At 41.8% G+C, this 15,788-nt stretch overlaps 1 protein-coding gene across 3 annotated transcripts in view; it reads right to left on the reverse strand.

Annotated features, from left to right (window-relative positions):
• Positions 1–15,788, reverse strand: part of PUS10 (pseudouridine synthase 10) — a 69,624-nt gene that overhangs the window by 9,797 nt on the left and 44,039 nt on the right. For all 3 annotated transcript variants that reach the window (XM_045012011.1, XM_045012012.1, XM_045012013.1), the window contains exons 8-11: positions 13,016–13,061; positions 9,052–9,116; positions 7,796–7,881; positions 542–667 (exon numbers count right to left, since the gene is read on the reverse strand). In XM_045012011.1, coding sequence (XP_044867946.1) covers positions 542–667; positions 7,796–7,881; positions 9,052–9,116; positions 13,016–13,061 — 323 coding nt within the window. The remainder of the gene's footprint in view (positions 1–541; positions 668–7,795; positions 7,882–9,051; positions 9,117–13,015; positions 13,062–15,788) is intronic.

Below are 15,788 nucleotides of genomic sequence, written 5' to 3' on the forward strand. Positions count from 1 at the left end.
ACTACAGGCTCAGCTGCAGAACTATTTGAAAAGGGTAATACTATACAAAATAAAGCAAGCATTCAATTATTTAATGATCAGGCATAACATAGGCCAGTGGTCCCCAACCTTTTTGGCTGGCGGGCGCCAGCCGAAGGACCACTGCGGTGGTGGAGCACCCACCGAAATTCGGGAGTGACGCCTCTCGATGATGTCACTTGTTGACGGCAAGCGGCGTCAGCGAGAGGCGTCCCTGCTGAAATGCCGCTGAAATTCAGCGGCATTTTGGTGAGTACTCTCCCAGGGGCCAGGATGCGGGCGCATTAAGATGGTGCCTGCGGGCACTGCGTTGGGGACCACTGACATAGGCTATGGAAGGACCAGCCTTGGCTTGCAGAGAAAGCTGAAAAGGATGTGAGAGTAGTTCTCTCTCCATGTGCATTCAATTTGCCTGTCTATTGAGGCTGGTAACCAATGGGCCAGTTGTGGGAGTTGTTTTCAGGATGTGTAAGAAAAATTAACCCAAGTACTATGAATTATATATACAATACTGAACACTCACTATCTGCTTTAAACGCTGTCATTAGGTGCTCTGAAATCAGCTCTTCCACTGAAGACTCCAGCTTTCGCTCTCCATCTATAATCCAGGGAGTTTGTGGTAAATTCCTTGAATATTTATTGTACCTTCCTGTCAATAAAACAAGTATGTTACCATTAATTCATCCAACACAGTGGTTCTCAACCCCCAGCTGTGGCCCATGTGACATCCTCAGTGCCATACAGGTAGTATATATATTGTGTGGATGTGGCCCACATAACACACAGAGTGCGGTATATGTGGCCCACAATGGTAAATAGGGTGAGAACCACTAAGCTCGCATAATGGACTGGTGCTTTGAATTCTAGTGTTTCATAGCACATTTTACCTAGTCTTACAGGGGTGTTGGAAAGATAAATTCTCATGTTTGTTAATAATAATTTTCATACTATGGGGAGAGCACAACAGGAAGGCTCAGGAGGAAATTAAGAATGTTGTACTCAGTGCAGGGTTTGGATGATATATGTTAAATAAAGTGGGGTCCACAACTGAAAAAGGGGGGTAAAAGGAAATATCAAATAACTTCTCATTCACTGAATGAGGCAGGGGCCCTGTGTTAACAATAATATACGATTATGTAATTAAAGGTTGTATGATAATACACCTGCTCCAGGGGGCCAAATTAAGGCTCCGCAGCAATCTTAATTCTGGAATTTTTGAGTACTTGACTTTGTCACCTTATTGTTCTTTTTAACATAGTTTGTTGGATGTAAGTAGTGTATGTATTCCTGCATCATATCACATTTCTCTTCCTTTTTCTTTAAATGAAATTAAATGCAAAAACCAATGCTAATACATTGTTATGGCTGATATTTTACATCTTACGGATAGGAAATTCAAATGTAGGGATTCTCCAGCAACTGTAACTCAGCAATATTGCACACCCATATTAAATCATTAAAATTAACACTATGTACTAAATACTACACAGGCACAAGGGATCTCAAATTACAGTTGCAATGGAGATCACAATTTTGAATTTCTGATTTCTGTGCATAAATAAAATAGAGATAGGAAAACACTAAATCAGAGCTGTTCTCTCCATTCTGATAGCTGTTATGTGCCAGAGAGGTTACAGTTAGAGCTGGTTAGAACATCATTTCATTAAAGCCAAAATGTTTCAGGGATGGGTTTGGTCACAGAGATCCCCTTAGGACTGTCACCTAACGTGCTGGAATTACCTCTGAGCCCGTTTTCCACTGCCAGCTTGGGATTCCAGAACCCTGTCTTGTTGAGCCAGACATGCTAGTCTGCTGCAACACAGACCCAGGTCTGGTCCACGCCCCCAAAGCTGCCGACTTTAACCAAAAACTGCTCAGCAAGTCACCTGTCTTCAGCATCCAGACACCCAGCTCCCAAAGGGATCCAAATCCCAAATAAATCCATTTTACTCTGTATAAAGCCTATACAGATTAAACTCATAAATTGTCTGCCCTCTAGAACACTGATAGATATGCACAGCTGTTTGCTCCCCCGGGTATTAATCACTTACTCTGGGTTTACTAATAAACAAAAATGATTTTATTAAGTAAAAAAAAGTAGGATTTATGTGGTTTCAAGTAATAACAGACAGAACAAAGTAAATTACCAAGCAAAATAAAACAAAACATGCAAGTCTAAGCCTAATACCTTTAAGAAACTGAATACATGTAAATCTCACCCTCAGAAATGTTCCAATAAGCTTCTTTCACAGACTAGACTCCTTCTTAGTCTGGGCCCAATTCTTTCCCCTGGTACAGTTCTTGTTAGTTCCAGCTCAGGTGGAAACTAGGGCTGTTCTCATGACTGGCAACCTCTTTGTCCTGCTCCACCCCCTTTTATAGCTTTGGCACAAGGCGGGAATCCTGTGTCTCTCTGGGTCCCCACCCCTTCTTCTAAATGGAAAAGCACCAGGTTTAAAATGGATTCCAGTACCAGGTGACATGGTCACATTTCCTGTGAGACCCTCCAAGCCTCCATTCTTCCCGGCCTGACTCACAAACACAGGAAAGCTTACAAGTAAACAGAGCCATTTACAACCAATTGTCCTGGTCAATGGGAGCCATCAAGATTCCAAGCCATCATTAATGGCTCACACTTTGCATAATTTCGATAGGACTTCAGAGTAATACTTCACATTTCTAGCTTCAGATATAAGAATGATACATTCAGATAAATAGGATGAACACACTCAGTAAATTATAAGCTTTGTAATGATACCTTACAAGAGACCTTTTGCATAAAGCATATTCCAGTTACATTATATTCATACTCATAAGCATATTTCCATAAACATATGGAGTGCAACATCACAGAGACATATCCAGGAGGGCCGGGGAAAGGAGAGAGAGAGGTGTAGAGCCTGATGATTGGGTCAACAGGAAACTCAAGCCTGGTCTACACTAGAAAATTAGGTCATTTTTACTACAATGGTCAAAAATGTGAAAAATCCACCCTCCTGAGCAGCAGTTACGCTGATCTAAGTCCCCAAGAAGACAGTGCTAGGTCGACAGAAGGATTCTTCCATTGACCGATGTACCACCTCTTGGGGAGATGGATTAACTACATCAATGGGAGAATCCCTCCTGGCACGACAGGTAGTGTCCACACTGAAGCACTACAGTGGCGCAGTTTGTACCATTTTAAGTGAGACAAGCCCCCACGTTCAATCCCTGTGCCTCATTCAGTGTGATTTGGGATGAAAAACTTTGCCTTGAATCAGGAACAGCAGGGACTTGAACCTGGGTGTCTCACATCCCAGTACTCTAAACACCTACCCACATGTCATTTCCCAAATCACAAAGCTCAGGTTTCAATCAGAGAACATACATTTCAACACAATTCCATTTTCATGAAAACATTCGGAAGGTTTTAGTTTTGTTTCAATGTGGAACAAGACTGAATTTAGAAACCTCAAAAGCTGCCATAAAACAGAATTGTCTTCCTCTGATCTGCTCTAGTCACAGCCTCATGTTATCGCATGTTAATACAAAACCTCCCACAGAACATAAGGAATGTTTCAATCAAGGAACAATCCTGAACTGGCTGGGAGATGGAACTGGGTTATCTAAAAGGTCTTTTCCATCTCTCACTTCTATGAGAAATAAGTGTGTGTGTCATGGCAAGAACTGATTTATGAAGAACTGCAGGGTGCAAAAACCCTATTTTAATATAAAGTTAGAGAGACTTCTTCAAACTGAAATCTCTTTTATTAAAAACATAAGAGTTCAAAGCAGTTACAGATACACCACCTTCCTCTCACCCCGCTGGTCAGCTTTTATGATTTTACTATCACATTTTCCTGTTTTTAAGAGTGTTCCTCCCTCCCACCTTGGCTCTGTGAAAAACCCCACACAAACAAATGAGGAAACTGACTAATACTGCTTCCTTGGGTGCAAACAGTGAAATGAATATCCACAAAGCATTGTCAAATGCACAAGGTAATCAAAATGTTAAGATAGAAAAATATTACATCTCTCTCAATTTTAATAAACTTAGGTGTTACTTGTAACAATAGTAGGCTAAAGCCAAGCCAGATAGCCAAAAGCGAAGGTCCTGAAAACATCAACTCTCATACACTCCACTCACTGGGTCAGATTCATTTACAGTGCTGTAAAATAAGAGTAACACCACTATAGTCTTTGCTCTACTCTGGATTTACAATAGCCTAAACTGAGAACAGAATCCTGCACATTGTCTATTACTGGAGTTACATAACAAATAAGCAGGGATGCCTATCCAAGGCTGTCAGTGCCCCTGCCATAAGTTATAAAAACAATATGCGATCACCTGCAGAACACCAAGCCCCTCTCTTTCCTCCATGTCATAGGTGCAGTTGCCCTGAACTATATTTCCTCTCACTGGTCCCGCACAGCCACCCACTCTCAGGCTTCCAGCTGTCCAGCCGTAACCTTTCTCGGGTGGAGACCTGCATCTCAGTTCCTTCTGACTGGGGTATTTCCAGGCTGCACAGTTCCCTGTCTTCACTGTGTTATCCCCAACAGAGACAGGCTGCCCAAGCAGAACCTGATTGGTTTCTCTTCAGAGATGGTTAACAAGTGTAACTGCTGCAGTTATAAGGTACCACACGGGTTTCTATGCAAGACTGTATTATTCTTAAGGGAAAAGCACTACAGAGAAAACATATTAAAAACAATAAAAGAACCTACTTGCATACTAACAAGCTTACAAGGAACACAGCAATCCTAACATGGATTCTGCCAGGAGCAGTCCTTCAAATCCCCATCCAAGGGGATTCCTTGTGGTTAGAAGATCATCATAGCTTCAGCTCAGACTAAGCACCCAGTGCTATGGGGCCTCAGTAGACCCAGTCTTTCCAAGCCTAACCTAAGGATTGGGGCCCTTCATGTATCAGGGTCTCCTGTCCATTTGCTGAATCAGGAAGAAGGCCTTGAGCCAGATTAAGACCAGGCTATTTATCCAAAAATCATTTGTTTGTCTCTTAGTCCCTGGAGAATCCAGTTTGAACTAGCATATCCATACCTCTCGAGGCAGGTGGCTTCAAAGGGCTGACAATGGAGGAACTACATTAGCATCCCCCTTCTAGTAAAGAAGGTATATGTAATTCCACAACACATACACATTTGCATTTTTAATACAATGACCCCCCTAAAGGTATTAAACCTAATTCGATACGGTTTAACTTCATTCAATAAAGTTTATTCAGGATATTGCAGGAAACTGACAGTCTGTCACACTCCACACACATGAATTTTCTCAAAGGCCCACCTTTGCAGCAGCCAGTGAAAATAGATGTGTGTGTTTTGCAGCATACTTTGAAGGCCAACAGACTTGGGCTATTTTGGTCCCATTAAAATAAATATTTCACAGCCCAATTAGTAAATTAAAATATTACATATATGCAGTATGGAAGAGCTAGCTGGCCATGAGAATGTTAACTTTTCCATTTTAATATTTTATTTTATATCCTTTTTTCCCCTCTTTAAATGTTCAACCTATAATACTTTTAGTTCTGTATTCTGATAATGATTATAATGCAATCTCATCCTTCAAGGCTTCAACCAGTCGCCTATGAGGCTCAGGAAGGAAGGGGGTATATATGGATCACCTGCTAGGATCATCTGGATATATCTCACCTAATTGATTCCCTGCCATTGCAGGGGCCTCAGGTATTGGCAGCACCTCAATCTCTTCAATTCTCTGTCTTTAGTCTCCTGAGGACTAAAATGCTTTTATTTAACTAAAGTCACTGGGCTCAACATAGGGGTATCTGGGTGATGTTTACTGGCCTATGACATGAAGAAGGTCAGACTAGATCAGTGGTTTTCAAACTGTGAGTCGTGACCCAGTACTACAACATGATGGGGGCTAATTTAGCTACAACGAGTCAGGAAAAAGATCTTGGAGTTATCGTGGATAGTTCTCTGAAGATGTCCACGCAGTGTGCAGAGGCGGTCAAAAAAGCAAACAGGATGTTAGGAATCATTAAAAAGGGGATAGAGAATAAGACTGAGAATATATTATTGCCCTTATATAAATCCATGGTACGCCCACATCTCGAATACTGTGTACAGATGTGGTCTCCTCACCTCAAAAAAAATATTCTAGCACTAGAAAAGGTTCAGAAAAGAGCAACTAAAATGATTAGGGGTTTAGAGAGGGTCCCATATGAGGAAAGATTAAAGAGGCTAGGACTCTTCAGTTTGGAAAAGAGAAGACTAAGGGGGGACATGATAGAGGTATATAAAATCATGAGTGATGTTGAGAAAGTGGATAAGGAAAAGTTATTTACTTATTCCCATAATACAAGAACTAGGGGTCACCAAATGAAATTAATAGGCAGCAGGTTTAAAACAAATAAAAGGAAGTTCTTCTTCACGCAGCGCACAGTCAACTTGTGGAACTCCTTACCTGAGGAGGTTGTGAAGGCTAGGACTATAACAATGTTTAAAAGGGGACTGGATAAATTCATGGTGGCTAAGTCCATAAATGGCTATTAGCCAGGATGGGTAAGAATGGTGTCCCTAGCCTCTGTTCGTCAGAGGATGGAGATGGATGGCAGGAGAGAGATCACTTGATCGTTGCCTTTTAGGTTCACTCCCTCAGGGGCACCTGGCATTGGCCACTGTCGGTAGACAGATACTGGGCTAGATGGACCTTTGGTCTGACCCGGTACGGCCTTTCTTATGTTCTTATGTTCTTATGTTCTACTAGGTCGCAGAATGTAAGGCACTGGGTCGCGGAGGTTTTGGTCAGCACCACCGACCGGGTCATTAAAAGTCCTGTCAGCGGTGCTGCCCGGCTAAGGCAGACTAGTTCCTACCTGCTCTGACACCGTGCTGCAGCCCAGAAGCAGCCGGCTGCAGATCCGGCTCTTAGGTGTGTGTGTGGGGAGGGGCCAGGAACGGGGCTCTGTGCGCTGCCCCTGCCCTGAGCACCGGCTTTGCATTGCCAATTGGAGCTGGGAGGGGCGTGCCTGCAGACAAGAGCTTAGGAGCCGGACCTGCTGCTGGCCGTTTCCGGAATGCAGCACAGTCCACGGTGCCAGGACAAGCAGGAAGCCTGCCTTAACACCCCCCCTGCGCCGCTGACCGGGAGCTGCCCGAGATAACCCCGCGCCCCAACCCTGTGCCCCAATACCTTGACCCAGCCCTGCACCCCAACCCCCTTATCCCCACCCAGAGCCTGCATCCCCAGCCCAAGCCCTGACATCCTCCCACACCCCAACCCCCTGCCCCAGTCCTGAGCCCCCCCCAAAGCCAGAGCCCCGTCATGCACCCCAACCCCCTTATCCCTGGTCCCACCCCAGAGCCTGCACCCCCAGCCCAGAGCCCTGACCCCCTCTCACATCCCGACCCTCTGTCCCAACCCAGACCCTCCTCCCACACCCTGAACCCCTCATTCCCAGCCCCACCCTGCAGCCCTCACCCCATACCCCTCATCCTCAGCTCCACTGGGTTGCAGGCATCAACAATTTTCTTCAACTGGGTCACCAGAAAAAAAGTTTGAAAATCACTGGACTAGATGATCTAATGGTCTATTCTGGCCTTAAATGCTATGGAACTGTGAAAGGCAAGTTAAAAGTAATCTCTTTTCCTCTCTAGAGAAGTTCATTAGAACTTCACTCTTGTATATCTGTTTTCTTTTTCCCTATGCTTAATAACAAGAGTAATAATAAATAGCAGGAGTCCATTTGGTTACATAGTAGGGATTGTACAGCATATTTTAAAGAAAATAACAGCAAGAGAAATATTTTACCAGCCACAAAAATTGCACCATTAGTGCACTGAATTTCCAGAGCAGCACAGATATTCTTTGGTGAACTTGGGGGACATGGAAAATGTCTGAATAAAAAAAAAAAAGAGAGAGATTAAAAAAGAAGCGATTTCAAAACATGATGCTGAATCATTATAGCAAAAATTAATCCCTGGAGTTGTTTCCATGTAAACAAAGTATGACTACATTATAGCCTCCCTATTCATATTAAAAACTGCAACACCCCTTGCGAATCATTAAGGGAAGAATCATGAAACACATTGAGCATAATACAATGCAAAATGTACCTTGTTAATTTATTTTGTCAACTGATATTATAACTGTAAGTATACTTCAAAGTATACTAGCAAAATGTATTGTAGCACGTTTTACAGAAATAATGAAATTCTTAATACTGTACAGAACCTAGCTGCATAATCTGCTATTAAATCTTTGCTGAGAGGTGGGGAAAAGACCAATGATTTATGTGCAGTTCAGCAAAGTTGCATATTAGAAAGTTTCTGTTACCATGTTGCCACCTCCTAATTTTATTGCGAGTCTCAAAATATTTGGTATTTTTCTTAAATTCCCAACTCCCAGAGTCATGGAATTATGTGAGAATCTTAGCATCATTTTTAAAATAAGTAATCTTCACTGTTTCAGAGAAAAGCTTGAAAGTACGAACTCTCAGGCTCAAAAGCCAGAAGGCAAATAAAAAACCTAAAATATATTTTTTTAAATCTCTTGATTTTTTGGGACCTGACACATGATTGTCAAATAGCCGGGGTTGGCAATATTGCTACTATACTATATATTTTCAGTGTAAAGCATTCCAAGCACAGAGCACATAGTAATTTACTGCTGGTACAACAGGGGAGCAGCAATGGAGTTGTGGTAGTTTGACTATGCAGTAATAATCTAAGGTTGTGCTCTTGTGGTACAATCTAGCCCTAAATTTGCCAATCATAAAATAATCTGGGGGAGGGAGGAACTGTTTTCAGCATGTTCACTTTTCAATTCTTTGTGATCTAATTGAAGCATTGTGAGATTATTTCTTAAAAGATAACAATGACACATTCTAATGTCATCAAAAGACATGCAAATGCAACATTTCCTGACCAATACATACATATATATATCAGTAGATTTTTAACAATTAACGATGCTTGTGTATTTCCCTCTAACATTTTCCTCTCCATCTTAATTCTGTACAGAAGCAGCCCAATACTAAGAAACACACAATTTCAATGTATACTTACTTACGGAAATCCTCTTCTTTTATCTTGTCCAAAGCCTTTATAATTGCCATTCTTGTGAAAACAGACTGCACAGTGAAATGAAAAATAAAATATCTGAGTCAAGGAAATATGAGTGGCTGAAGAAAGGATGTGGGTAGGGTAATTACATCATTTTGCCATATGAGAAAAAAAAGAACTCAAATACTCTTACCAATATAGATTGTTTTTTTATACCTAAAGTTTAAGTATCCTATTTTCCTATGCCTGAAAATGTTTGCAATATCAGCATGTGCTGACACCCTACTAATCATGATCGCTGCTCTTTTAACAATACACGCTGGTCAGTGTGTCTCTGATCTTGCCATGAGTAACTTGACTTGTGTATGTAAAGCTACTCAACATTGGCATCTGCAGGATTGAGGCCTACACTTTTTTAAAGTTTATGTGTAAGTAAGCATTGAAAACTCATAATAAAATCAATGGGATTTAGACTCTTTTTTTACCCCATCTCTTTGATTCTAGAAGATATTCAAAAAATATAATTACTTGTTCTATCTCATTCTATGGTTTATATCCAACTTCCTATAAATTGAAATACTGGCGTTTGGGAGAGGTAGCGTGGAAAAATATCACTACAAAGTATGTTCCCTTCCACAAATCATTTCACAACAAAACATAACTTTTCCCAAAAAATATTTTATGTTTGTTTGTTTGTTTGTATAAATCTGGGATGGGATTTTCAAAAGTGCCTAAGTGACTAAGAGCACAAGTCTCATGACTTTCGATAGGACTTGTGATCTTAAGTCATTTAGATGCTTTTGAAAAATCCCATCCCAGATCCTTCAAAGGTTCAGGGACACATAATCGCTAGTTCAGTCCCTCCATAAGCTGAAGGAGCTGCCAGACACATCTCTAACAACTTTCTTCATTTTAGATTATATGAAAAAATATGTAAAAGCAAGAAAAAGGGTCAGTGGGACTGGAGGGTTCAGGCCAAAATTTTCAAAAGTAGGAGCCTAAAATTAGACTTGTAAGGCCATATTTAGGCACCTAAATTAAGTCGTTTTCAAAAGGGCTGAGCATCCACTTGCCCCTATTTATCTCACTGGGAGCTGCTGAGTGCTCAACACTTCTGTAAATAAGGCTACAAATTTAGGCACCTACATATGGGCTTCGGAGTCTATTTTTAGGCTCCAACTTTTGAAAATCTTGGCCCCAGTGTACACTTAATAGTAACAAATGTTATAGATCGATATGTCCTGTTTACAATAGATAGTAGAAAGTGATGTTATGTATGGAAGACTAAATATGATTGGGCTAACGTATGTCTCAGATTTTCCATGGTGGAAAGGACTTTTGAGAGAGAAAACAAACCCTTAAGAAACAATTACAGTCTATTGCTAAGGAAAAATATATACAACTTGCCATTTAAGTACATGACTAGGACACATTCCTCAGTTTAATTTCTTTGAAAACAGAATTCCACTTGGATTTACCATCAACAAAGTGATATTCCTGGGTGCCTGCTCTGAACACCACCAGATGTGCACAGCACAAGAGAAGGTAGGTGACTTGTGAGCCATGTACATGTGCCTACTGGGGATTTGTGCACACACATCTGGTAGTGAGGCAAGATATCCAGCAGGTATGGTGCTAGCCTGGGTTCAATTCCCTGCTCTGCCAAAGCCTTCCTGTGTGATCTTGGATAAGTCACTTAGTCTCTCTATGGCCTTGTCTACGCTGGTGGTGGCATTTAAGATATGGGTAGCTACGCTGCAGTGAAAAGCTGGCTGTGTTCACACTGCAGTATGTGGCTACATATGGCAGTGAAAGGCTCTGGCGGGGGGAGGCAGTGGAGGAAAGCTCCAGAAGCAGGAAGCTGCTGAAACCTTTCCACACCGCCTTCTCTCTGACAGAGCCTTTCCCCACTGCTGGAATCTTTTACTGCGGTGGGAAATGCTCCGGGAACAGGGAGGCAGTGGGACACCACAGTGCTAAAAATAGCAGCGGAGATGTGGGAGGCACTGCGTGGGCCTGTGGAGAACCATGTAGTGTACACAGCCTAAAGTTCAGGAGTGTCTTTACTCACCTAAGCCGTGCCTCTCTGTCTGCACTGCTATTTATACCTGTGCAGGGGGATATGTAGTGTATGTACTCTACACACCATGGTAAGTATAGACATAGAGAAGTGAGATATAGGCTGTGTGTAAAGTGAGGATAACAGAATTCCTCTACCTCACAGAGGTGCTGTGAGGTTAAATGTATTAAAGCTTGTGAGGCACTCACATAGTAGGGGGATAGAAGGCATATAAGTATCTTAGATAGGTTTGTACTTATATATTCTGTAAAAATGTAAATTTACAGGTGATGAACAAATAAGACTGGCAAATTTAATTTACTTCAGAAACGTATGCTGAATCCCTTTCTCTCCAGGTGCATAGTGCCTATGTACTTTCAATGTGCTCATCTCCATGGTATCTAGCCTCAGTCAGCACATAAATACCTATCTAAAAATGAAACTTTCCCACTGTTTCTAGGCTCCTCCAAAGTCATGCTGTCAGCTACCTTGCGACAGCCAGAATGTATCATTCTGGGATATCATAGCTACCCAGGAAGACCAGTAGGGTAGAATACGCAGCTGGCCTATATGGGTTCAAGTAAGTTATCATCATCATTGGATAAAGAGTTTCTTAGTTAGTTCCTGTCCCAAAGATATAATGCCTCTTAGCAAAAGCCTTCTAGGTGGTATTTTAAAAAATATTGTTAGTCTCACTGCACTATATTTTTTCCATTATGTTTCACAAGTAGCACTATAATTACCAGAGCTGGTCAGGAAAATATTTTTTTCTTCTGAAATTTTTTGACTCAAACCAATTATTCTTCTGTTTTTGTCAAAAATTTCCTTCAAAATTTTTCAAGTCTAATAAAAAAATGAATTTATTTTAGTTTTTGGTTGCTGAAAAATTTAAGTTTTTGGCAAAAATGGAAATTGCCCACAAACATTCCATTTAATTGAAAAGCCTTTTTACATCAGAAAAAGTCTGGAGAGAGATTTTTTTCCAACTCTAAAAATTACTTTCAGCCACTGGCACTAACTCAGCTCCACACATGAGAGTGACTTGTACAGAGTAATGTTTACAGTTTCATATGGAACACTGTGTTACACAGACTGATGCCTATTCCTGCATCTCCTAAATCATGTGTGGCTATGTTACATCTTTGGCACTAAAAGGCAAGTCCTGCTCCCTGCAGGCACAGAGCTCTGAGAACAAAGTGGAATCTGTGCACTTCATTGCATGCAAGGGGAGGAGAGGACGAGGGATATGGAAAACCCACACAGGGTCTGCCTTCCCTGTGCTTCACAGGTGCTCTTTGCATGCCACTACAGGGATGAGTTTAAGATTGGGCTGAGGAAAGGCGGATTCAGTGGAGACACCATCTGTTGGGTGGTGTACAACAGTTGTGGGTACTACTGCAGCCATGTGGTCTCATAATAAACAGGAAGCAGCATACCATTCTGCATATGTTTTGTTTAATTTGGAATGGTGGCCTGGGGAAAATGCTCTAGGACAATTTGATTTTTTTCCCTTTTGCTAAGACTAGATTCTCTCTCTCTTTTTTTTTTTTAAGCCTTATTTCAGCCATATCATCCATGGACAGTAGGGCAGTGGTCCTGCTATACTGATATTTTTAGTGTATCCAAACCAAATTCCTATACGTATTGAGAATGTTTTTTGAAATGATCGCTTTCTTGCTGTAGGTCTGGGAATGCAGTCCTGATCCATCATAAACAGACAAAAAGTTGAGAGTTGAGTGAATAAAAGGAGGCATATGAAACAACTGGAGAACCTTTTAGAGAGGGGGCAAAGAAAAATAGGTATTAAAGTAATTACTGAATTTCAAGAAACCTTCCTTTATTTTAACCATTGACACAAGAATTCTGATCCCAGAAGAATGATGCTGATGAGAGATATGGGATTCTTACCTGTTTATTCTTTGCTGGCTTGAAACAGTCTGGACATACTGTGGCTCTAAATAGAAATAGAAAATTAATTGATATGATCACTTAAATAAAAGACTCTTATCAAAATGAAAATACTCAGGAACCAGATCTAATTTTTTAGCAGCAATGCCCTACAGTGTCTCTATCACTCTCCAGTCTGGGATGGAGTTCAGATTTTTCAATCTTAAACTGACACCAGAAAGTGCCAGTCTTTTGACTTACATAAACTAAAATCCTCTGATTATCCACAGAATATATACAGTCTAGGTAGTGGCTGTGCAAACCTTTCCCATTTTGACTCCTACCCATGTCCCTCAGTTTTGAGCTGGAATGAGGAGGTATGTGGGGAGATCAGTCTCCTATGACCTTTCTTCTGAGACTGCCAACAAAGATAACTGACAATATTGTGCACCTTTGCAAGGTGCACTGACTTCCCTAGTTCTCTATTGGTTCTTTTCCTGTTCCTAACCCATGCATCGTGGCTTAAAATGCAACACCCTGACTAGTGGTGTCCCAATACACCTCTGAATGTTATTACTGAACAGGAAAAATCAGTCTAATGTAAAAAAGGTAAGATCAGGTCATCCAGATCTTTGAGATTCTTTCTAACACTCCTAAAAGGAAACTATTTATTTTCTGTTTCACAAAAGTAAAAATTCTAATCAGTAAAACATTTAGCACTAGAGGCTTTTCTGAGTACTGGATGTTTGTCAAGGAAGTTTACAAATTAGTGGATTGCTATGTATGCAGTTAGACAACATAATTTCTTTTGTCCATGCCACATCTTTTTTAATTCTCTCCTGCTGCTGCTCTTCAGGTTATGACAGCAGCACCTTGAAGGCTACTTCAGGGTAAAACGAAACTGGTTGTAACAGCAGACCCCTTGTGACTTTCTACACATGTCATTTGTGGGAGATAATATAGAGTACATTGACTTCCTTTTTCCAGAATTTAAATAATCATTCTTATTTTAATCTAGTTTCCAAGTATAAGTTAACAAAAACAAGTTAAATGTTCCACTTCAAACCACAGAGCACTACACACAAAACAGATCACTTTCTCACACACCTTCTGCAGGTGTTAGCACAGGAGCAGTTTGAGAAGGGACAGAAGAGACAGTGGTGGCTGCTCCTGAAACACTTCTCAAAAGGGTGTTCCCAATCAGACTGCTCAAAAAAAAACCCAATTTTTTACCATGTTCTCTATTATTGAAACTGACACAACGAGCCTGTTCAGGGGAATCAGCTGTTGTGTAGCCAAAGACCACTGGGCATGGAAGGGCCTCTCCAGGCTTAAACAAGAACCTACTTTCTTACCACACAAAAAAATCCACTATCAGTTTTCAAGCCCTGATAATTAAAGTATCAAATTTTACCAGTCATATTAGAAGTAATCTAAAATGCACTAAAATGTGTACGCAGCCCTCCCTAGACACAGACCTCTGTCTGAGAAGACTTGCACATCTGGAGAATTATCACTTGAGAAAGTTCCCTGAGTTACTGGCCACAGTGCATAATATATTATATTACCTAAAAGTCTCACCATAGCTCTCCAATCTGGCTGCACTGAGAAAGCCCCTTCCTGAATTCAAGCCCCTCACGCTGCTAGATGAAATGTGGGCATCATCCACTGCACGGGTCTCAAACACGCGGTCCGCGACGTTATTTACTGCAGCCCGCCATAGACACCGACTCAACTGGCAGCCAAGATCCCCTTACTCCCAGGCCCCTCATCCTTCCCCTCCCAAGCGCGCCACGTCCCCACTCCTCCGCCTACCTCCTAGCGCTTTCCGCCACCAAACAGCTGTTTGGCAGCACTTAGGACTTTCCAGGAGGGAGGGGGGAGGAGTGGGGACACGCGGGGATTTGGGGAAGGGGTTGGAATGGGGGCGGGGAAGGGATGGGAAGAGGCGGGGCCTCATGGACTAGACGAGCAGTCTGAGGTATGAAGTTCAGCACGTATGATTCTTTGCTGTGAGTAGTTGGGAAGAACGCTTGTTAAAAGTGGCAACGTATTTTGTATGAATAGCTACTTCAAAAAATTTCCTACCATTACAGATGTGTTGATAGACTGTTAGTGTAGATCATCATCGGTGTTACTGAGCGCATAAGGAATATTTACAGGTGTTTATATTTTATTAAAACCCCTCTTCGCATTACAGTTTTTAAAAAGTTAACACATTGACTTTTAATAGCATGCTATATTACGCTTCATTTTTTTCATTTTTGACCTTACTTTTGTATCATTGTATGAAAAGGTTTCAGTGATGCGGCCCTCAGGCCAATGTACTAATCCTCATGTGGCCCTCGTGGTGATTTGAGTTTGAGATCCCTGCTTTACTGCTTTCTCCTCCCCCTGCCACCACTCCCTCCTCAGCTACATTATACTGCTAGCTGCTAACTTGCCCTGAATAAACATTTTCAAAAGGTGTCCAACAGACAGGGAGGAAGTAAGAGGGGAGGGCAGAGAGCAAGGGAAGGGAACAAGACAGACTGGGGAGGGAGAGGTAGGACAGCGAGGAGGGTGGAATAAGGACGGAGATGCAAGGCCTGGCCACTACCACAGCACTGTTTTGCCAGCAGGACTCCAGCTGCCAGCAGTCAGAATTGTGGGCTTCCCCTCCAAGCCACAGAAAGCTGACTGGGGAGGGAAATAAGGGAACTTTGATTCTTCCCTGTTCCCCCCTGGGTCACCTCCTAATGTGAAGTCCTCTCAGTCAGAGAAGAAGCTCTTGTAAAATGAGAGACTTGGGAGG

The sequence above is a fragment of the Mauremys mutica genome, chromosome 3, assembly GCF_020497125.1.
Source record: "Mauremys mutica isolate MM-2020 ecotype Southern chromosome 3, ASM2049712v1, whole genome shotgun sequence".
In the NCBI taxonomy this organism is placed as follows: domain Eukaryota; kingdom Metazoa; phylum Chordata; order Testudines; family Geoemydidae; genus Mauremys; species Mauremys mutica.